General features: G+C 43.4%; 1 protein-coding gene across 1 annotated transcript in view; it reads right to left on the reverse strand.

The window, feature by feature from the left end:
* Positions 1 to 2,308: 2,308 nt before the first annotated feature.
* Positions 2,309 to 23,599, reverse strand: part of LOC139468126 (serine-rich adhesin for platelets-like) — a 53,796-nt gene continuing 32,505 nt past the window's right edge. Inside the window, exons 9-13 of the mRNA XM_071249884.1 lie at positions 15,724 to 15,771; positions 12,480 to 15,428; positions 10,783 to 12,098; positions 7,790 to 7,882; positions 2,309 to 6,043 (exon numbers count right to left, since the gene is read on the reverse strand). Coding sequence (XP_071105985.1) covers positions 6,037 to 6,043; positions 7,790 to 7,882; positions 10,783 to 12,098; positions 12,480 to 15,428; positions 15,724 to 15,771 — 4,413 coding nt within the window. The 3' untranslated portion in view covers positions 2,309 to 6,036. The remainder of the gene's footprint in view (positions 6,044 to 7,789; positions 7,883 to 10,782; positions 12,099 to 12,479; positions 15,429 to 15,723; positions 15,772 to 23,599) is intronic.

Genomic DNA, 23,599 nt, shown 5'->3' on the forward strand with positions numbered 1-23,599 from the left:
TTGACCATGAAGAACGTTATTTTCCTCGATTAACTACAGTAATCTTTCATAACAAACAATTCCTCCATTATATAGATTGTATTGCATGTAAAGATGTTGGACTTGAATGTAAGGAATAATTGCTATTTCATTTAATTCCGTCTCAAACAATCTCGACAATGCCACATACTATGACCTTGAAAAATGTGGCAGTGTCAGGTTGTTGCGCTTTGGCTAGTTTTGACACTTTTTGTTTGTTATTGTAAAGACAGCATTACAACACGACAGTGTCCCTTCTGGAATACCATAGTATCAATCCACATAGCAGGCTCAGTAAAGAAAGTATATGTGCCTGTCACGTAAAATAGCCATAATACCAACCCATGCTTCTGTTGACAATAAATACGTGCCATATCCAACACATGTCCTCCTCCACACGAACATCGATCCACGCAATTTGAATAAAATGACATGCATCAACCAAGTCAGCGAGCTTTTACGGCAAGCGTGGGTTGCTGAAGACCTATTCTATAAATCCAGATCTTCACGGGTCCGGTTAATGCAGACCGCCGTCTAATAGCCGGAATATTGCTGAGTGCGGCATTAAACAACAAACAAACAAAACTTTAGGTCCGTTATCTCTGTCTTGTAGGTCAAATCTATGTTTGTCAACCACCCCTCCACAGCAGCAACCAAATCTTGGTCCCCATTAAAAAGTGGGGACAAATGTCTTTATTAACAATTTGAAGACAGGTGGTAGTCACTATGGGCCAGATCTGGTCATTAAGGTAAACTATTAGAAGCTCGTTTTCACATTTTCTAGACTAACATAAAGTCCCGTAAATAAAGTTATGTATAAGGTTAAATAGATATAATTCTGAAACGGAACCCCCGTGTATTAAGTCTCCTAATTTCAAAGCTGATAATGGCTGAGTATTGGCTGATAGAGCTGAGAGGGGAGCGAGGGGAGGAACAGGGGTTATTGTTTTATATGCTCTGGGATATGTAAATAAAAGCGACAAACTCTTTCCAAATGCATAAGAAATCTCACTCAAAAATCAATTGTACGATATCGACTTTATCATGAGCATGTTTTTTTCTGAATCACTATCCAATAGTAGTGATGATACCAGGTGTTCTTGGTAGAAAGAGCATGCTGGATTGTACGTCAGAAGTTGTAGACACCAAAGGCCCGGTGTTGCAGGTATTTTGCTCAACATAAGGGGAAAGTTGCCAATGGAAAGTTGAAGTCATCCCTCTTGTCACACAGTCTTGTTGAGAGTCTTTTGGCGATCTGAATCTTTATCATATGACACAAATGAGGCAGTCTCACTGGTTTCCGTTATTTCTAGTTCAGATGAGATACGTGACTGGTGTGAACTGGAGTATTGCCCTGGTGGAGATCACCACGTCCAAGTTCCCGGGACACTACATTCTCTTTGATAGATACGCGCAATCATGGAACTCACTATCCCAGTGTGTAACTCTTTAAAATGGGTCTTACCTTGAAAAGTGCATCAAATCATTTGAGCACCTTGAATAAAAACATGAAAAGATTTTGAAAATATCTGTCGATGCCCAGTTGACAGTACACATGCTTTGCAAATCCTGCAGTCAATGGAAACTGGACTTTTATTCCCTTTCCTCGGGAAGGTGGAACTCACTATCCCAGTGTGTAACTCTTTCACTCAATGTTTATCTGTGGCATGGGATGGAGCAGCTTCCTCCCAAACAGCATGCAACCAATCATCAACATTCTTTAGTGACTGCTCTATACTCATTAAAGTTAATTATCAAGATTATTACTGGACAGAAGCACGACAAATTGGGAAAGGGGATTCAACAAAATTAATATGTGTCACACATAAGCATAAAAACCCAAATATGTCAGGATCAAAACATGCCGATATCCCTCAAGGGTTACGAGGCCACTTCTACAGTGACCTTGACCATGAAACACAATGTTTCTTTACAATGCTTTCTGTGTGTTTGTTCTGTTTATGGCTTCCATGTTGTAAGGATTCACTTTGTTGGCATGTGGCAGAGGCACAGGTCGGAATACCCTAAAGTATGCAGTTTAGTTCGTTTTATTCGTACAAAACATATCCCATCTTTCACTTTGCTTAGTTAGACAAGACATAGATTTGCTTCACCCGATGTATGGTATGGACAGATGATATTGAAAGAGCAATACATCCATGTGGGAAGAAACACGGATAATACACTTATAATCAAGTACATTTTATTCATCCAATGCATTGATACAATATCACAGAAGTTTATCTATCAAATTACATAAAATAAAAAGTACAATCAAAGAATCTTTCCATAATATTTCATTGACATTTCTGCCAAAAACACATTGTGCAGCAGGTTAGCTGCAACAACCCTTTGTACAACATGTCTGCTACAAGAACACATTGTACAACATGTCTGCTACAACAACACATTATAAGGCAAGTCTGCTACAAAACACTACCTCGTTACAAAATATGCTATGTGATGTTTGTCCAATTCTATTTCTTCAACTGTTATTGTACAAGTAAACTCTCTATTTTTTTTTCAGTTATCATAAAGACCTGTGAAGAAACTTCAGCTGACAAGGTTGTTTTATCACAAACTTTCAGAATGAAAACTAGTGACTTGTTCATCAGACAGGTAGATCAGGGCATTCAGCTGTGACTTGGCCACACAAACATTCTTTCGATCAGCTATCAGTTCTAAGTGTAAAACTATACTTCATGACCAAACCTATATTTCGAAATTATTAATCAATATAGTCTGCATTCCCATGAGAGCTCTTATATGTAAGACTGTACCAACACAGGGTAATTTGTATGAGGTTCTTTTCTGACAAACCTCAGTCAACAGAAACAGGTAAACTTGTGTTTAAGGTTGTATTCAATACTACATGTATATCTCTTATATAGCAACGTGCATGCATGTGGCTACTTGTAGTTATACTAATGGGCCACGGTTTAACATGATGACCCCACCCTGACACCGACTACTTTACACCCACCAGTCTTTGTATCCACTTATATTAGGAAACAACAAGTACCACCTTTTAATGTCTTTTGCCATGATGCAGATGTGGATTATTCTTTCTTGGAGTTAAGTTGTGATAATATGTGCACACTTATCATGAATAGACAAGGTAGGCATCACACTAGTATAAAGATGCTGTAGACCAAACTTAAACCCAACTTCTGAATTAATGAAGTTAATGAAAGGAAAATAATTTTAATTATTAAGAACAACACATCAGAGGAATATACAACCTTACCTCTTAGGCACACTTAATTGTGAATTTCTAAGAGTAACAGTGCCTTTAAATACTGTATGTGAAAGATCAAAACATTCCTATCTAATAACTCTAGTGGCTAAACACCCCACAGCACCAGTCAATAAGATAAACAATATACTGCTACTGTTGGATATACAGTGGTGTGTATGTATACAGGTCTCACCTGTCACATGTTATGTAGCTGACAGCTACAGGTGACACCTGTCACATTCCACAGGTAAGAGCTACAGTTGTCACCTGTCACATGTTATGTTGCTGACAGCTACAGGTGACACCTGTCACATTACACAGGTAAGAGCTACAGGTATCACCTGTCACATGTTATGTAGCTGACAGCTACAGGTGACACCTGTCACATTACACAGGTGAGAGCTACAGATGTCACCTATCACATGTTATGTAGCTGACAGCTACAGGTGACACCTGTCACATTACACAGGTGAGAGCTACTGGTGTCACTTGTCCCATGTTATCTAGCTGATAGCTACAGGTCTCACCTGTGGAATGTGACAGGTGAGAGCTACAGGTGTCACCTGTCACATTACACAAGTGACTGCTACATGTGACACATGTTATGTAGCTTAGAGATACAGGTGTTGCCTGTCATATGTTATACAGTTGAGAGCTACAGGTGTTGCCGGTCACATTACACAGGTGAGAGCTTCAGGTGACACCTGTAACATGTTATGTAGCTGAAAGCTAGAAGTGTCACCTAAGACCAAAGTTATCCATTGGAGAGCTACTGATATCAGATGTCAGAGGTAAACTAGTTTTACACAAAAGTAGACAATATTACAGCTATATAATCTATGAGGGTAAATAATCAAGTATGGACTAAACACCAGTGGTCACATTGTAACATCCAGTCCCTGAACTGTTGTTAAGACTAGTTATCATACATACTGCTCCCGAGGCAGTTTAGATCCAGATTGTTAATCAGCACTGGACAAACCCACACTTGCAGAGCTCTGTGTAACCTTTAGGATGAAACTGGTCACACTGTCCCCAGGACACACCCCTTCCTAACCCTCTCACATACACACAAGTCCTATCACAAGGAACTGTATAAACTTAGTTGACAATCATTTGAAGTAGCTAAAGTTTCTTCTTAACAACTAACCATGTAGCTGCTTAAACTTAAATTGCTAAATCCATGCCAAATCTGTGTACATTGTTAAGCAATTATCACAGATAATAAGAGGTCAACACACAATGCTTATATACAAATAAATAGATGGTATTATACAGTACAATCACATAACAATTAATAACTTTTTTTCTAAAATCAAGTTATCATAAATTCAGCATATTATCTCCATCATAATAACATTTCTGGCACAGTAAAACAGGTGTACATGGCAAAAAACTACCCAAAGCATATGATATCAGAAATAACAAAAATATCTTACTGTTGTTTATGCATGGAATGGATGGCAATTAAAAGGATCAGTATATAGTAATATTCTCCACCACTACCTGATCAGAGGCAGAAATGTTGTAGGAATTTCAGGGTGCTTCAAGAATGTATGGCCTCAACATCTGTCCTAATCTGAGTGGGGAAGGTGAAGAAAGGCCACAACTGCCTGTTGTTCTGATGGAGTTGGCTCATAACCAAATATGGAAAAAACAGTTTTTGAAAAAAATGAGTAAAATCTAAATATTTCTTACATTTGTATACTTATCTTGCATTACTCCTTTGAGCATAAGCTGCTGTTTTTTTTACAGAAAGACGAAGCTGTTGCATTAAGGAGTAATGCAGGATAAGTTAAAAAATATGGCAAATGGCTGACCCATTAATATTCCAGTCAGAATTGAGTTACATGTTATTCAATACTGTTTCCTTAAATGCTGCATGGAATGAAAAATGTTGGACAAAATACAAAGAAATCCATCACAGCTGTATCCTGACAAAGTTTTTTGAGAAAGCAAACACAACAACTTTACACCTGCATCATCATTGGACGGAATCACTTCCTTGTATATCACAGAGAAAATAATAAAATAAAATAACACAACCAGATTTACAACAATAATAATCCTACAGGACTGTAGTCAAGTATTCTTAATACTGTATCACACTAGGTATATAATACTTTGATACTGCTACAGTTGTAACACAGACTAATACACTCAAGTACTGTATTTCAACAATATTTCCTAAAGGCACCTTTTATCTATTAACCAATTATCACAAATTATTGATTGAAAGTCAGTTGTAGAAATTATGCAAAACCTATTGTCTCTTCAGACTTCTCTCACCTTTTGGAGGACAAAAAGACAATTGTACAATAACATTTCCTGGGAGAGAAAGTGTTTTTAACTATTTTCATAATTAGCAAGAGCCAACCTGAGAGTTTGAATCCCCAAATGTTTTATGAAGAATTTTTAAACTAATCTATTAATTTCTAAATGCACCTATGTTATATGTCACATTATCACGTCAAGTCACTCCTTTAAGAACGAAAACCAAGAGAAATATAAGATTATAAGTACATAGGAAGCAGACTTCACAATCTGTCCTTCCCTGATAGTGCTACAGTACATATTGTTCCCATACAGTAGACTCTCTGTTACTTCATTGGTGGAATTATTTCTCGTCTAAATTACAAAGAAGTTTCAGTGATTGGACATATCTCTCAAAAATCCATGTTTTAATGGATGCTTCATTACTAAATCTCTTGTCTCTCTCTGCAGTCATGTAGAGAGTCACAGTCGTATTACACCAGCTCCAGGGAGTCAATATCCAAGTATCAAAACCTAAAACAAACAGAAACAATATAGCTAACTCATGCAAAGATATCATATCTGAATTTTCGTACATATTGCCAAAACTCAACAAGTGTATTCAAACAGAGCTTTATTAATGTTACATAAATTCAAAGATTCATGAAAACAGTTGATGAAAATGTCTTATGGAGTGATTACTATTCAATTAAAAAAGAGCCTCTATTCATCAGTGTAGAGGTGCACTGCCAGATGTTGACCTCCTAGGTATAACATAACATGTCCCCCTGTTGACCTTAGTATAACATGATATATCCCCCTGTTGACCTTCTAGGTATAACATGACATGCCCCCCTGTTGACCTCCTAGGTATAACAGGATATGTGTCCTGTTGACCTCCTAGGTATAACATGATATGTCCCCCTGTTGACCTTCTAGGTATAACATGACATGCCTCCCTGTTGACCTCCTAGGCATAACATGATATGTTCCCTGTTGACCTCCTAGGTATAACACGATATGTCCCCTGCTGACCACTTAGGTATAACATGACATGTCCCCTGTTGACCTTCCAAGTATAACATGATATGTCCCCCTGTTGACCTTGGTATCACATGATATGTCCCCCTGTTGACCTTCTAGGTATAACATGACATGTCCCTCTGTTGACTTTCTAGGTATAACATGACATGTCCCCTATTGACCAAATAGGTATAACATGATATGTCTCCCTGTTGACCTTGTTATAACATGACATGCCCCCCTGCTGACCGCCTAGGTATAACATGACATGTCCCCCTGTTGACCACCTAGGTATAACATGATGTCCCCTGTTGACCTCCTAGGTATCACATGATATGTTCCCATGTTGACCTTCCAAGTATAACATGATATGTCCCCCTGTTGACCTTCTAGGTATAACATGACATGTCCCTCTGTTGACTTTCTAGGTATAACATGATATGTCTCCCTGTTGACCTTGTTATAACATGACATGCCCCCCTGTTGACCGCCTAGGTATAACATGACATGTCCCCCTGTTGACCACCTAGGTATAACATGATGTCCCCTGCTGACCTCCTAGGTATAACATGATATGTCCCCCTGTTGACGTTGGTATAACATAACATGTCCCCTGTTGACCTCCTAGGTATAACAGGATATGTCTCCCTGTTGACCTTCTAGGTATAACATAACACGTTCCCTGTTGACCTCCTAGGTATAACAGGATATGTCTCCCTGTTGACCTTCTAGGTATAACATGACATGTCCCCTGTTGACCTCCTAGGTATAACAGGATATGTCTCCCTGTTGACCTTCTAGGTATAACATAACATGTCCCCTGTTGACCTCCTAGGTATAACAGGATATGTCTCCCTGTTGACCTTCTAGGTATAACATAACATGTCCCCTGTTGACCTCCTAGGTATAACAGGATATATCTCCCTGTTGACCTTCTAGGTATAACATGACATGTCCCCTGTTGACCTCTTAGGTATAACAGGATATGTCTCCCTGTTGACCTTCTAGGTATAACATAACATGTCCCCTGTTGACCTCCTAGGTATAACAGGATATGTCTCCCTGTTGACCTTCTAGGTATAACATGACATGTCCCCTGTTGACCTCCTAGGTATAACATGATATGTCTCCCTGTTGACCTTCTAGGTATAACAGGATATGTCTCCCTGTTGACCTCCTAGGTATAACATGACATGTCCCCTGTTGACCTTCTAGGTATAACATGACATGTCCCCTGTTGAGTACCACACAGCTTACGTGTCCATCAGGTCCGCCCTCTGCCCTGTATACTTCTCGATGAGATGGTCAGCATAGCGCCTCTGGGCATCACTCAACACTGTGGGCTCCAGGCTGCAACAGAGGCAGGCATGACAGTCATGGATCACAGTGTCACAGACATAGCCAGGTAGTCACAGGTATTGGCACATAAATCTTATAGCAATATATCTCCATATGAAGCGCTGTATTGTCATATATATTGCAATATATTTTAGGGTCCAAATTACATACATATTTGTACTGTGCAAATGGTACTTCTTCATTCAATAATCCCAACTTCAGTAGTATGGGTAAGAGACCAACTATTATTTCATCAATATGGAATGTTAATGTAAACAGTGTGTTGTAAATTACTGTATCTACTGCCAACATCAACATGAGTACATGCTTGTCACCACGGTCAGCACACAGACTGCATCACACCTCCAACACTACCAGTATCAGACACTCATCAATGTACTTCTAGGATGCTGTATATACATTGGGTTTTGTGCGATGAAAATGACTGCATTTCATGAAATAAAGTGGCTTCCCTTAGGCTGTTTGTTGTGTTCAGGTGTTGCCAGACAGTGCAGACAGGGGGAGAAGTGACACAGCCACACAATATACCATACCTCGGATGCAGTCAAAACAAAAGGTAATACTACTTAATATGAGTCCCAACATTTCATTATGCAGAATAGAAAATATAACTTTCAAACTGAAGTCTCATGTGACATATCTTGAACAATATGACAAGTTGACAAATAAAATATATAAAATTTTGCTTTGGTGTTTATTTCCAAATAAACCTCTCAAAATGAAAGTCCCAAATGACAAAAAGAAAAATATAAACAAATTTCTATTCTTCAAACATTCTCACAATTAAGGACTGGTGTGGACATATTATATTCCCTATCTCACAGATAATGTAAAACATACAAGCATATCAAAGGACATGGCTTTTGAAAGTCAAGTTAGGTCTTGTTTAGTAAAAAATATTATAATTAGTAGATAGCAAATATATAATAAAGGGAAACCAGAGAGTCACATCTAAAAAATATGAAAAAGACATGAATACAGATTTTGAAAACAGTGGGGACTTGTCTGTAAGAGGAGAGAACACACAGTGTCATGGTCCCAGATCATCACACAGAACAGGAGGAAATACAGATGAACAAGCATCCAAAATTGAACTTGGACAATGAGCCACTAGGCTACCCCATCACCCTGACCTTGGACAGTGACATACACAGGTCTTATATGCCTCTTCACACTCCTATTGTTTAACAAAAAAATGATATTCAAATTTCCTGAAGTGTTATCAATAACAGCGAGTCAGTGAATGTTGAATAATGCAGTATGGCAGCTATATCATCAAAAGCTGTGAGTCATAGGGTTTGGACCAGACAAATCAATGATTGGTATTATGAGCAAATTGACATGCAATGAGCCAAGTCACAAAGCCTGACCACCCAATCCATTATTGTCACCTCTTACGACAAGCATAGGTTGCAGGAGGCCTGGAGGCTCCTGGAACTAGTGAAGGGACAGAGACAATACTAGCTAATCTATGCAAATAAGGAAAGAAGGAAGCCAGCAGGTCAAACAGATCACATATACTCATACCACCAGTACACAATACTCACCCCAATTTGTCAGTAATTTCAGCTATTCGGTTGTTTTTGTCATCATTGCCAGATTCTTTTGCTTTTCTGTTTTCAATTATATATTAGTCAATAACCTTTCCAGCATACACTACTGCATTGGGCTGCACTATACAAGCAAACAAAGCCAACACATAGCTAGTTGGGGAACCCCCCACCCTCCTCCCACCAGCAGTGTCCTGTACCAGTCGGTCCCTTATACCACCAGCAGTGTCCTGTACCAATCCCTCCCTTACACCACCAGCAGTGTCTTGTACCACCAGCAGTGTCCTGTACCAATCCCCCCCTTATACCACCAGCAGTGTCTTGTACCACCAGCAGTGTCTTGTACCACCAGCAGTGTCCTGTGCCAATCCCTCCCTTATACCACCAGCAGTGTCTTGTACCACCAGCAGTGTATTGTACCACCAGCAGTGTATTGTACCACCAGCAGTGTCTTGTACCAGTCGGTCCCTTATACCACCAGCAATGTCTAGTACCACCAGCAGTGTCTTGTACCAGTCGGTCCCTTATACCACCAGCAATGTCTTGTACCGGCAGCAATATCTTGTACCACCAGCAATGTCTTGTACCACCAGCAGTGTCTTGTACCAGTCAGTCCCTTATACCACCAGCAATTTCTTGTACCACCAGCAATGTTTTGTACCAGTCCGTCAATTATACCACCAGCAGTGTCTTGTACCAGTCCATCCCTTATACCACCAGCAGTGTCTTGTACCAGTCCGTCCCTTATACCACCAGCAGTGTCTTGTACCAGTCCGTCCCTTATACCACCAGCAATGTCTTGTAACACCAGCAGTGTCTTGTAACACCAGCAGTGTCTTGTAACACCAGCAGGATGTGTGTGTAAAATGTGAACCATGCAGACAACCTGGATTTGTTTCCTCAAGTAATACATGATAGTGGTGTTCCAGCTTGAGAGAACAGTGAGTGAAGCCAGCCCAAACTTGTCAACTTCAGATTAATTCGAAGCCATACTTCCTTATCAGCTGGTTAATACTCATTCCAAACCTATTAGTTTTTCATTACCCACCTCAAGGTATTAGATCTTATTTACAAGCGCAATAATTTTTTTAACACATTCAAGCCGTGAGCAGTCTACAGATTCCTTTACATTTACCACTTGATCAGTTTAGTGGATGTTAACATGCAGACAAGAATTACCCCAAATACCTGAGGCATGACCCACGGTATCTAACAAGACATTACTAACTGTAGTAATAATGACTGCAAATCATCTGGAATCTGCCTATTAAGCTAGAAACACATCCAACTATTAATGTCCAGATCAGATGTATGACAGCTAACAGACAGTTTAATACTTACAGCTGTAGTTGGTACCAGGACTGAGCTCGAGAGTAGCCTGCTTTCAGGTTGGACTCTCTCCCTCCATCGAGCTCCTCTGTCAGTTTCCCTGTGAAGCGCCGAGCACTGGATGACCTTCCATACACTGGTTTGCGATGACCCGACTTTGTTTCTATGGCAGCATTCTTGCTAGGTGACAATTTAGTTGGTGGTGAATGAGACCGGCCACATCTCTGGAGGACAGGGCTACAGCTTCTCTCTCGTAAATGGTTTAAATGTTCTATCTTCCCATTTTTTAGGATCCCTTTCTTAGAATTTGGGCTCACACTATTCCTTTGACGCATGTCATAAACTGAATTAAGTGACACATTGAGTCTGTCTGACGGCTCCTTCCGATCATGGTGAGGTCGTCGAGAGGTCTCCTGCATGCTCCGAGAGAGCCTGTCTGAGACTTCTGTGCCTGGCTGCTGGTACCTGGTGGATGATGACTCAACAACTGTCTCTATCATGTCTCTCCCTGTGTTATAATTCTGACTAGATTCATATCGATTCAAGTCGTCAGTGTAGTTGTCTCCGTGAAGATTATCTTGATGCTGCCTTTGAAGTAAACTTTCTCTAAAACTTCCATTTTCACCAGAGCCATTCCTTGAAATCCTGTATGTGTCCTCTGCATCATAATCAGAATAATTGAGTTTGGTTGGATACTGTTGCAGATCTGAGTAGTCCACAAAGGGAATTGGGGACATCAGGGACTCTCTCTGCTTGTCTCGGTAATACTGGACTTTCCGGTGTGGGTAGATCTCCCGGAATGATGATGGCACACCCGGTGACTTCATCATATCCTCTGTGCTGTAGCCTGTGTCTTTACTATCAAGGGTGCTTGACATGTTCAGGGAAGAGTTGAGCTTCACAGGAGTGGATTCCAGTTCATTATTCCATGTACTTGTTCGTCGATGGGCTCGGGATGAAGAGTCCATGGTTTCACGACTTGGGGAAATGTAGTCATCAATTCTGGACCTTCTAGAGTGAGTATTACTCATGTTGGGCCGTGATGAATGACCCATACTTGACGTCCGGGAGCGGCCTGCACTTGAAGGTCTGGATGAAGGTTGACTGCTTGTCAGTCTTCTTATTTCCCTCTCCACCTCATCACAGGCTCCCTTCTCTGTGTAGTGACTCATGATGTCAGCTACCTTGGACTTCTGATTGCTGGCATGGAGAGCATTGATCTCTTCAAACAACTTTGACCTTTCTTGTCTCACTTCCTCAAGGCATGTTCGCAGCTCCTTGATTGTGCTCTGAGCCTTTTCCTGGTTGAACTGTATCTCCTCAAAGTCCTAAAAACATATATAATACATATATTCAAAATGGTTTGAATATTGAATAAGCTGAATTAATAATAAACAAACAAGTTTGTATTCAAATTTCTATGACACCATTTGTTGATTACGGTTTCAAAAGAAAAATGTTTCTTGTGCAGCAGTGGGTGTGTCTCTTTAAAACCAGGACATTATAGTCCTTTTCATTTCAAACTTCTAAACATCTGTGTCAGTGTTTCTGAACATGATATCTTGATGTGGGCTATAGTATTAGTGTTTTAGTCACTGCCTCATTCTTTGCATTTAGGAATAAAAAAATACATAAAATATTCTGTAATCTATGTAATCTGCATATAATTAAGATCTGACTTTGCCAAATGGGAAATCTTTTGTATTCACCTGTCTAAAAGAATCATTTTGGCTCTCTACTTGAGACAAATTCATCCTGAGACTTTGGTTGACCTGTTGCAGGTCCTCTAGAGGTCTTAGTTCACTGAGGGCATTGTTGAGTGCTGCAGTTGTCTCTTGTAGTTCTATCCTCATTTGATCAGACTCAGCATGAGCCTTTAACACATTCTCTTCCATGCTTTTCGCTCTGGCCTCAAGCCCCTCATTCTTGTGACGCTCATGCTCAAGGTTGCTACGAAGTTCCATATTCTCGGCTTGTGACTTTGCCAGATGTCTACGACAATCATCAAGGACATCATTTGTCTTAAAAAGCTTTTCTGACACATCAGCTTTGGCATTCCTTAACTTGGCCTGTAGGATGTCGTTTTCCACAATACAACTTGCAAGTGCCTGTTTCAACTCAATGACATCTTCATCTGACAGCTCCCTCATGGCAATGAGATTCTTCCATCTGTCTTGTCTCTCAGGTTCCAAGCCCTTCACAACACTCAACTTGTTCCCCCAGATCTCCTGAGTGACACTCCTCACAGGACTGCTGTAACCCAGACTGATGGACCTGGTCTGATCATCATGCTCAGTGTCAACAGGGAGATGGTTTCCAGGTAGATGACTATCTACTGGATCATGAAGGGCGAAGCTTCCTCTCTGTAAACCTCGTATCGGAGACAAGCTACCTGTTCTTGAAGGACCTCGAGGTGGTGAAGAAGGTCTTGCACTATATCTAGTTTGGTAGCTATCATCCATGTACATGGAGTCGAGAGTGCTAGTGTATCTACTGGGTAGAGGACTCACTCTGTATGAACTGTCTTGAACTGCACTTGTCCTCTCCATGTATCTGTCACTTGATCCATTGAATCTGTCAGGTGATATTTCATTTCTAAGCATATTTTCGATATCTCTCTGTCTTTCTAGTGTAGGACTTAATGATCTGCTTCTACTGTAGTCAGGACTGTTCTTCCTTGCTTCTCTCTCATACCTGCTACCTGCTGGAGGAATCCTCCTGGGTAAATCTGGTGACTTTCTTTGTCTTGTATAGATTGGACTCAATGATCTACTTCTAGATGACTCAAAAACCATATGACCATTCTGTTCATGTATATCACTGAACTGACTTAGAGGTTCAATCTTTGTCCCCGTTATCTGGAAAGTTGGCGTCCTCCTCTCACCACAAGGTGATCTGGCAACTGGACTAGCTCGTCCTGCCTCTCCAGAGCCCTCCATTGTTTCAATCTTGTATTTCAATTCCTCTATCTCCTTACACAGCACCTCAATAAATTTGGCCTGAGCTAAGGAATCTATCCTGCTTCCATCATCAGGCAGCTCACTGCGTCCCCTGGATCTCTCCCAAGCTTCCCTTCGAGGCAGGTGACCATAGCTGCCATCAGAGTCATACAAATGTTCTTCATCGTGCAGACCTGGCTCATGTTGCAGGAGAGTGTGTGGCGAGGCAATGTTTGGTGAGCCTAGTCGGGGGCTGGAAGCAGCAGGTTTCTCTGGTGACCTCTGTAATGGAGACCTCTTTCTGTCGGTTTCTGTCCTATGTAAGTCTGGGTTTCTCCTAATGGAAGCAGAAACAGATAGATCCTGTAAATGTCTGCCAGATGAAGAAGTGTCAGCATGTTTTGCTTTATCAGTAAGTCTTTGAGAAATGGCAGATTCAGGTCTCCCTTCTCTGTTGGGGTCATTGACATCCTTCACCTTGGTCTGGTCCTTCTTGTCTTGGACCCTTCTACTTCGGAAGTCTTCTTTTGGCATAGTGTTGTCAACTGCCAGACGTGCTTTCTTTATGTTATCAAGTAGTGTAAGAACATCAGGTGGGTCACCTGATTTATTTAATATATCCAACCTCTGAGGGTCTATACTGCACAGCAATGATTTCAGATTTGGAAACATGGGGTGAGACTGAAGATCACTAATTTTAGTTCCACTCATGCTTGCCAAGTTGACATCAGAGGTAGATGCACTTTTCTCAGCACTGGCAGTAAGTTTCGATTGATTATCAGGCATCTCACTATCGGGTATCACCCTACCCTGCCTGCTCTCCTTGTATTTTGTCATTGAATCTGGCTGACTGTGAGATTTGCCTCGAAACATATTCTCAGACCTTCTCCCCCTTTCTCGATCCAAAGAAGACTTGTATGCAATACTATCATGTAAAATTTGTCTTGATTCGTGTGACCTTGATCTTGATCTGGAACTTGATCTTGACCTTCCACTAAGACTCTCTAGGTCAAGGTCACTTTGGGATCTGGAAGACTGAATGAGATCTGATGAGCTTGATGGTCCCTGGGACAGCCTATCAAGTGTCTCCTCCCACTGCAGGAAATAATCTCTGGGTCTTTTGATTTTAACATCTCCAGATATTTTCTCAGTTCTACTACCATCAGTCAACATCCCATTGTTTGTATGTGAGGAAGATCCCAGTGCTGCTTGAGATGTTTTAGCATTTCTATCTGAGCTTCCACCTGAGGAAAATCTGGAAGCCTCTGGCTGCAAGTCATCTAATCTGTGTGTCATTAAACCTGTGTCCCTGTCCTCATCATTCTCTGACTGGGGCATGTGTTCATACACCCGCTGACTGATTGTCTCCTTCAACATACTCTCACCATCTGAGTTCAAGGAAATCGGGGCATCATCATTGGGAGACTGATTCAGCCCATTTCTCTCACTATGGACTGACACTAGGGACGACGCTGACATCCAGTCAGACAGTTCTTCTGCAGATCCATGTTTCCTGGAAGTGAAAGCAGATGGTCCTTTTCCAATACTGTTAGACTTATATGGGGAAACTGACATGCCACTTGACTGCTTCTTCTTCATGTGGTCTGCAGTGCAGAGTTCACTGTCCGACATATATCTGTCCTCGTCCTGGTTGGCCTTGTATCGTGTGGGTGCGCTCCTCATGGCATCGGCCACCTCCAGGTTCATGCCCCCCGGAGGCTGCAACAACCCACAATACCATCAATATACACAGAGGGAAGAGAAGACAAGCAAACTAGTAATCTTCTACATGGATATATCATCAGCATGCATAGATATTCATTTATACATCCATACAAATGTGATTGTGAAAATTAGTTGACTGAAGTCATGAAAGTGCGCCATGTACTTAAGTTGGTTGACATAATCGATCTGGCATTATTGATTAAGTGCAGTAAAATTCTTTTGGAAAGAAATTACAAAGAATTGCTATGTGTATGATAGCTGAGGCTGTATCTGATATTTAATATTTTACCTTTGTAAATCTTGAAAAAGCATTTAACATTCTGTTGTCTCCCCCAACCTGAAAACAAAATAGATACACATAACATACTTATGCAAGCATACATTTCATCTGTTTTATGGCCCTTATTTTTCTTGAGCCAGAGGAGGAAATAGTTAGGGAAAATGCATCTTGTCATTAATATAAATGTTCATAAATCACCATGGCTTCACAATATCTCTAACACTTTTATAAGTGACAATAGTTTCACTCATTTCAAAACATACTTTTCTGACTAAAAGATATGTAAGCAAATTCCTCACCAAGTAGAATATCAAGCACATCAGGCATAATAAATCATACCATTTGATGCTGACATCACTATTTAACACACAGCCGTGACCTGGGCCTATTTGTGCTCCATGTTACATGATCAGAGTTGCCTCCCTTGGACCTATATGTTTATGATAAGTAATAAGTTGGAAATATATGTATAGGCGATTGGTCCTGAGAGACTTATCATTTGGGGGGCAATGTTTAAAATTAATGAGAGTAAATCAAGTCATCAAAATGGTGTGGTCTGAAAAAGAAATATGGGTTTTTCAGATTAAAAACGATGTTTTATTGGTCTCTTTTCAGTCGTACAAATGGGTATCTCATACCTCTTGTCGTACGTTAAAAGGAAGCCAGAAGCTGGAATGTAAACAATAAACTTGTTTCCGTCCGGTTGCGCACGCACCTCCCTATGACATGTCAAAAATCTCGAAGAATAAGCCATCAAGCAGGACTGGACTGGATCACTTCCCTGTGGGGATGGCTGGGTGGGAACGTACGACTGAAAACAGACCAATAAAACATCGTTTTTAATCTGAAAAACCCATGTTTTAGTCTGTTTTCAGTCGTACAAATGGGTAGAATTCGACAGAACACTAGAAGGAGGGTCGCGAAAGTAATCAGGAAGTGACCTTGTTCACGTCGAATGTACCGAGTTCCTCACCCCTGTTGTGACAATAGAACATTCGACCAGATGCACGGACGAGACAAATTGTTTATCACGAACGCACAGCATGGTTAATGCTCTTCGACACACAACTAATTATCGATGCGACAGGACAACTGCACGCGTCAGTTGAACTGCGATCGAAGTGTGGTCGACGTATAGTTTAGTTACAGAGCAACTCGCAGTAAACAAGGTAACTAAAACAGCATGTTTAATGCTCTTCGATCCACAAGTAACTATCGATGCGACAGGACAACTGCACACGACAGTTGAATTGCGATCGAAGTGGTCGGCATATAATTTAGTTACAGTGCAACTCGCAGTATACAAGGTAACTAAAAAATACGATCAGTACTATCAAGTATGGGAAGACAATGCATACACCGAATAACCATAATAAAACAGCCGAAGTACTGCATGCAACAAAAACCATAAGAATGCGTACATTCACCAACAGTTTTAATTGTAACCTGTTATCTGGCACGAAGTGTCGAGCAAAAAGTCCAAAGTGAATAAAGCACAAATTCACTGTCTTTTCTGGGAGATCGGTTGTGCCACTACGAGTGGACCAAACTGTGTGCTCATGTTGAAGCTATGGCTCGAACTTCATGCAGATGAGAGGAGGTGGGAGGTGCGAGTCCTTGCGCCTCGTAAGCTCTGAGAATGACTGCTCTCAACCAAAAGGAGAGAGTATTACGTGTAATCTCTTTCTTTGCATTGGTTGAGAGCGGTATGAACAGCCGTCGAAAATGTTGTCGTCGCTGTTCAGATCGCTGCAGGGAAATACGAAGCGCACGAACTAGGCTTTTCTGAAAGGCTCGTAAGTCTAACTAGACAGGTAGCGCAGAACGACATCGAGGTCCCAGGCCGGCAGTCGGAATTAATGTGACTCATCTTCAACCATGAAGGCACGTAGAATTTTCTGCAATTCCGGTATTTTAGTGAGTCTGTCGCCCGTAGGACCCTCTTCTTGATCCGTGTGATGAAGTCTTCCCCCTACCGGTAGCTCGTCTGAAAGGTAGTAGACAGCGACGACGGTGACGGCTGGGGAACGGACCTCACTACCTCCCCCGCTGGCTCGTTGTCGACAGCATAGCAAGCGGTTATAGCTGGTGACGAACAGCAGTGTCCATGGATCCCCAATGCCTGTCTACTACAAGAATCTGGGAGGTCGCTGGTTTCTTAAAGAGTAGCCCCCAATCCAAGTCCCTACTCATGGGTGACGAAAACGGCATGCCATAGATCAGGTAACGCGATCGAACAGGTGGTTTGCTGAAACTCTGCCCCGGCAGAGCAGAGGCAAGTTCTGGTTCATATCGTGAGCCAAGGCTCTGAAGATATCGGGAGGAGAATACTGAAGATACTGTGGCGTATCTCCGACCTTAAAGCCAGCACATGTCGGTTTGTCATCATCTTTTGATAACTCAGGTAAAAAAAGTGAGATAGCCAAGCCATAGCCAGGCTGTCGTCACAATCCATCGTCGATGTCGATTGTGTAGACGTAGATGAAGGTACTGGTGTACTGGTAGATGGTCCATGGACCTCCGACGTAGTCGAATCCTTCTTGGTCGACGCCGTCAAGGCGAGTACCGCCGCCATGATCTGGCCTATCAAAGCCGGGTCGATATGAAAGTGAGACGAGGGTGACGATCGGTCATTATCTCTACGACAATGTCGTCAGAATCCATTGTCGACGTTGATTGTGTAGGCGTAGATAAAGGAACTGGCTGACAGGGCGATGGTCCATGGACCTCCGACGTAGTCGACGGAGTTGAACCCTTTTCGGTCGACGCCGTCAAGGCGAGTACTGCCGACATGATCTGGCCTATCAAAGCCGGGTCGATATGAAAGTGAGACGAGGGGGACGATCGATCATTATCTCTACGACGCTGATGTCCCCGAAACTCCCTTCGAGAGCGTCGCACCTCCCCTTGGGGACGAGGGCTACGATCTCTAACTGTAGAAGGACTACGATCCCCATCGTAGTTATCGTCCGAATCGAACTCCCGACGACCTCGAAGGCAACGAACATCCTCGTGTCATATACCGTCTCTCGACAAGGCACTCGACCTGTCGTTCCTGGGCGGGAACGACTTGTAGAGTGGGATCCGTGTTCACTGTCGACCTATCGTCGTTGGTAGGACAAGAGACGGACCGACTGGGGACCATAGTCCCCACATGGTCCTCGTCACGAGCCGGTCCCGTCGTAACGGGGGTGGCTGAGTGACGCTCCCGATCAACCGATTGACGAAGATCAGTCGTGCGGGTAGTATCATTAGCAGGCGAACAGTCACGTGTCTTGTCGAAAACATAAGTTGGCTAGGGCGGGTCGTTATCAACTGATTTCTTGGGTGTGGCCGACGCGCCACCCCCAGGGCCAGATGTAGAGGCTGCAGAGTCCCGATGACCTACTCTGCTTGTAGCGCTGGTCAGTAGCCCGCTTCGCCAACGCCTGAAGATACCAATTAAAGTTTATTAAAGTGATCACATTCTTTACAACGTTTATCCCACGAACAAGTTGAAAATCCGTCCTTAATTATGCAGGAAGGACAATAGTTGTGAGGATCTACTTTAGACAGTATACTTTGACACGAGGCAGAAAAACCTGACATGTTGCCACATGTATAATCAAGTCAAACAGTGAAACACGTGTTGAACACAAACAATGGATTACCAAGGATCTACAGGTAAGACATATTATTATTACTGTATTAGAACAACAACTGTAGACACACAATAAGTACTAGTAGAATACAAACTAGCAGTCTATCGCGAAAGTCCTTCTCGAGCGACCAGCTCAGAGGCGCACTGAGAGATTTGTGACATGTCATAGGGAAACAAGTTTATTGTTTACATTCCAGCTTCTGGCTTCCTTTTAACGTGCGACTAGACGTATGAGATACCCATTTGTACGACTGAAAACAGACTCAGTGTTTCCGGTCATATTTTTATCTGCGGGACAGATGAGCCGGCAATGTACCAAAATACCGGTCATTTGTGATTTTTGTCAGTCATTAATAAATTCAATAAAATACAACATAAAACATACTGACTTTTTTATTAAAGTTTGCGTTTCTTTCTACGAAAGATCTTCGTAGCTTGTTTGACAGTTTTGTTGACGTCTGCGTGTAGATTCAACAGCATCAGGTTGTTTATCCGTTGTTGGGAAAGACGCTTGCGATTGGCCGAGTGTATCCTGTTTTGCAAACTGAATCCACGTTCAGCATCAACGCTGCTAACTGGGATAGCAAGTGCTATCGAGCACAGAGTGGAAAAGTCGGGATAAATATCTGAAAGTTCAGAAATCACTGTCTTGCAACTTTGTTCGAACGAGTCGGCTCCTATGTTGTTGACCGCCATCTTGAAAGGTGTGAAATCCTGCAGCGCCCGGATGCGATTGATGACGTCATTTTCAGCTGGACCAATCGGGAGGCAGAATTTGTCCAGTAATTTCTTGAGGGATTCCCTTCCGTGAGCTGTCAGTTCCTCTTGCGTTTGGGGAAATCGGCTTGGGTTGAGCACTTTGTCCAGACAAGTAACGATATCAAGCGAGTCATCCGGAAATCTTTTTCTCAGAGAGTTACAGAGTTCCGCAATAAACCCACAACGGGTTTTCACAAACGCACCGATAGATCACGGGTTCCCATATGTGACCTGAATTCCACGAAATTTTTACAAACCTGTAGAGGTTATGAATTCTCTGATGAAATCCTCCTTGAGGCACTAATTGCATTTTCCTTGCTCAAGAAAATCTACATGACATAGTTGTAACCATTTTCCTTAATAAAAAATGTTACCACACAAAAAACTTCGTTTTTGTATGATATACGACCACCCTTACGGGGCCTCACCACAAACGGCGCCTCACGCCAGGGGGAGCAACTCTCACCCAAATCACTTTCCATATGTCAACTGCTGACGGAATGTGGGGAGGTGGGTGGCCGTGCCCCAAGGAGGATTTCATCAGAGAATTCATAACCTCTACAGGTTTGTAAAATTCTCTTTCTGATTAAATCCTCCTTGGGGCACTAATTGCATCAGGACAGTCTCCCAAAGATAATCTAGGAAGTGGCATCCGTCAGCAACAGGCGTAAATAAATACATCGTATTTGATTATTCAACAAAATAAAATACTGAGTTCAATAAATGGAACCAACCTTATCGTGAGGCACCACCGTCGAAAGGCGGGGGCTAGAGACAGGTCGTGGTCGACCATTGCCTGTTTTTGCGGCTTGTCATAAGTTGAGAACTCGAAACACCTCCCACCCCAACACTTTTTTTGAACAAGTGATATAGGGGCGTAGATCACGAGAGACCATAACCAGCGCTGAGCTAGGCCAGAGGGTACCCGTGGATCGAAGGAGCGCGTGCGCAAAATACGAGTATTATCGAGTAGTAAGGACTGATATTTATCGACCGCAGAAGATAAAATCCGGACCATTACTGAGCAGTATAACCGGAGGACTGTCTAAAATCTCGAATGCTCAATCGGCTAGAGATTAGAACTTTGCCCCGTTCGGAGAACTGACTGACCAAACCGAGTACGCTCGCTTGAGTGTTTGTCGAGTTGGTAAGGTTTGATGAATCGTGCTCGGCTGGCTCCAAATAGCCGCGGAGCAGATCTGCTCAATGTGCAGAGCCGCGGCGTACGCTTTTGACGCAGCCACTGCTCTAACCTAATGAGCCTTCAACCTGGTAGGGGGGTCCCTGCCTGTAAGCGTATACGCTGTAGAAATGGTTGAAACTATCCACCTCGAGATAGATTGTTTACTCGCAGGTGAGCCAACCTTCCTACCGCCGTAACAGCAAAATAGTTGGTTATCCTTACGGACACCAATATTTCTGCTGATATAGGCCTTGAGAGTCGTGCGGACATCCAAGACATGAGCATGTCTTGCAGTGGTCCCCGACGAGGAAGGCTGTGAAAGAGCAGGTAGCTCAATAGGAGCTGTTCACGTGGAAGCGTGTGCGACCCTTTGATGGTAAGAGTCCGGTAGTCGAAAACTGACTCTGTCCCGGTGATATTTATCGACCGCATGGAAGACAGTTATTTCGGGATCGGCTGACATAACACGAATGTCGCCAACCCGTCTGCCGGACGTTACCACCACAAGGAACGCCGTCTCCCAGCTCAACAGCTGAAGAGAGAGAGACGACAGATCCCGAAAGGAAGGACCGGACAGCCAATCGAGAATGATTGACAAGTCCCAAGGGGGACTGATCCGCCGGACTGGCGGTCGGATCCTGTCCACACCTGCTAAAAAGCGTTGCACTAATGGGTGTGCACCCAGAAGTGCCCCGTCGACAGTGACGTGAAAAGCTGCGATAGCTGTAGAGTACCCCCGGACTGTTGATGCGGCCAGGCCGTCATCTAGTCGCGACTGGAGAAACTCAAGCACGGATACGAGATCTGCAGAAAAAAAGATCTGCAATCCCTCTATCGACAGACCAGGGCGCATAGCAGGCCTATCTATCGTACTGAACGTTTGTCGAATCCCTCCGCGAAGCCAGTATTGTGTCTGCAACTCGTGCAGGAATACCGCTCTTCTGGAGGCGATTCCTGACAGTGGCCAAGCCACCCATTGAATCCTGGGATTCGGGTGGAGGGCCCCGTTCTGGGATAGGAGGTCCGGTCAAAAAGGTAATATAACAGGAGGCTGAGCCAGAAACCTGAGTATTACTTGAAACCCACTTTGCCGACTAAAGAGGTGCCAGGAGCACAATTAGTCGCGCAGGCTGAGTGCTTATAGCTGAGACAGGACCTTGGAAATCAGAGGTACTGGGGGGAATGACCACAGAATTCTGTCCGTCCATTCTAGCTGGAAGGCGTCCGGTGCCACCGACCTCGGGTCGTGGACTCGGGAGCAGAACGTTGGTGTCTGGTGATTCATCCCAGACGCAAACAGATCCACCTGTAACGGCCTGTATAACAGGGAGAAAATCCCGAATATCCCCGGGTCGAGCCTCCACTCGTGAGGAGCGAGGATCCGGCGAGACAGAGCGTCCGTTCGGACGTTGTCCACCCCCGGGAGATAAACAGGTAGCACCCTGATATCGTGAGAGTCGCACTATAGTAGGAACTGCCACGTCTTTCGTCGAAGCGACAGAGATGCCGTTCCCACCTGCTTCCGGATGTAAGTCATCGCTGTTTGGTTGTCCATCTCTAGACGAACCACTTAGCAACGAAGCAGACCCGGGAAGCGTTGGAACACCAACCTGACCGCTCTCAGTTCTAGCACATTGATATGCAGTTTGATCTCCTGCTGGGACCATAGTCCCGAGGCAGTGTGATCATTCAGAACGCCTCCCCAGCCGGAGAGTGACGCGTCTGTTTGAACTGTGAGAGACGGAACGGGAGTGTCGAGGGGGAGCCCCCGGGACAGATTCCCGACCTCGGTCCACCACTGGAGGTGTGTAATGAGCCACTACGGAGTCTCGAGCACAGTCTCGAGATCTTCCGAGTTCGCCCAAAGTCGACAGAGTGCTTGTTGAATGGGACTCATTCTCAAGCACCCCGCCAGACCAAATCCACTGTCGCCCCGGAGGAATTCCGCCTTCTCTCGGGTAGCTGGCACCGGAGTGTGCTTTATCCCGGAGAAGGGGAGGGGCGGATGATGTTTCCACCGAGGCAAATGGCCATCCCTTAAAATGGACGGGGTCCGGGGATTGTGATGTAACTGTCTCTGATTCCTTCAGGAATAGAGCCAGTCGGCCGCCTACGGGGACATCCGGCTGGAGGCAGTGGACCCCGGCTGTCGGCAGTTCGATAACTTGCGACTGTGGGTTCACCCGGGGCTCTTCGGGCGCTAATGGGAACCCATCGTTCCCAGCCCCGCGAATAAGCTGTTGGTCTCGACCAGCTGCCTTGCCCCGGCCCATGCCTCTCTTGCTCCTCCCAGCGCCCTTATA

This window comes from Haliotis cracherodii, unplaced genomic scaffold, assembly GCF_022045235.1.
Source record: "Haliotis cracherodii isolate W230 unplaced genomic scaffold, xgHalCrac1.p SCAF_2, whole genome shotgun sequence".
NCBI lineage: Eukaryota > Metazoa > Mollusca > Gastropoda > Lepetellida > Haliotidae > Haliotis > Haliotis cracherodii.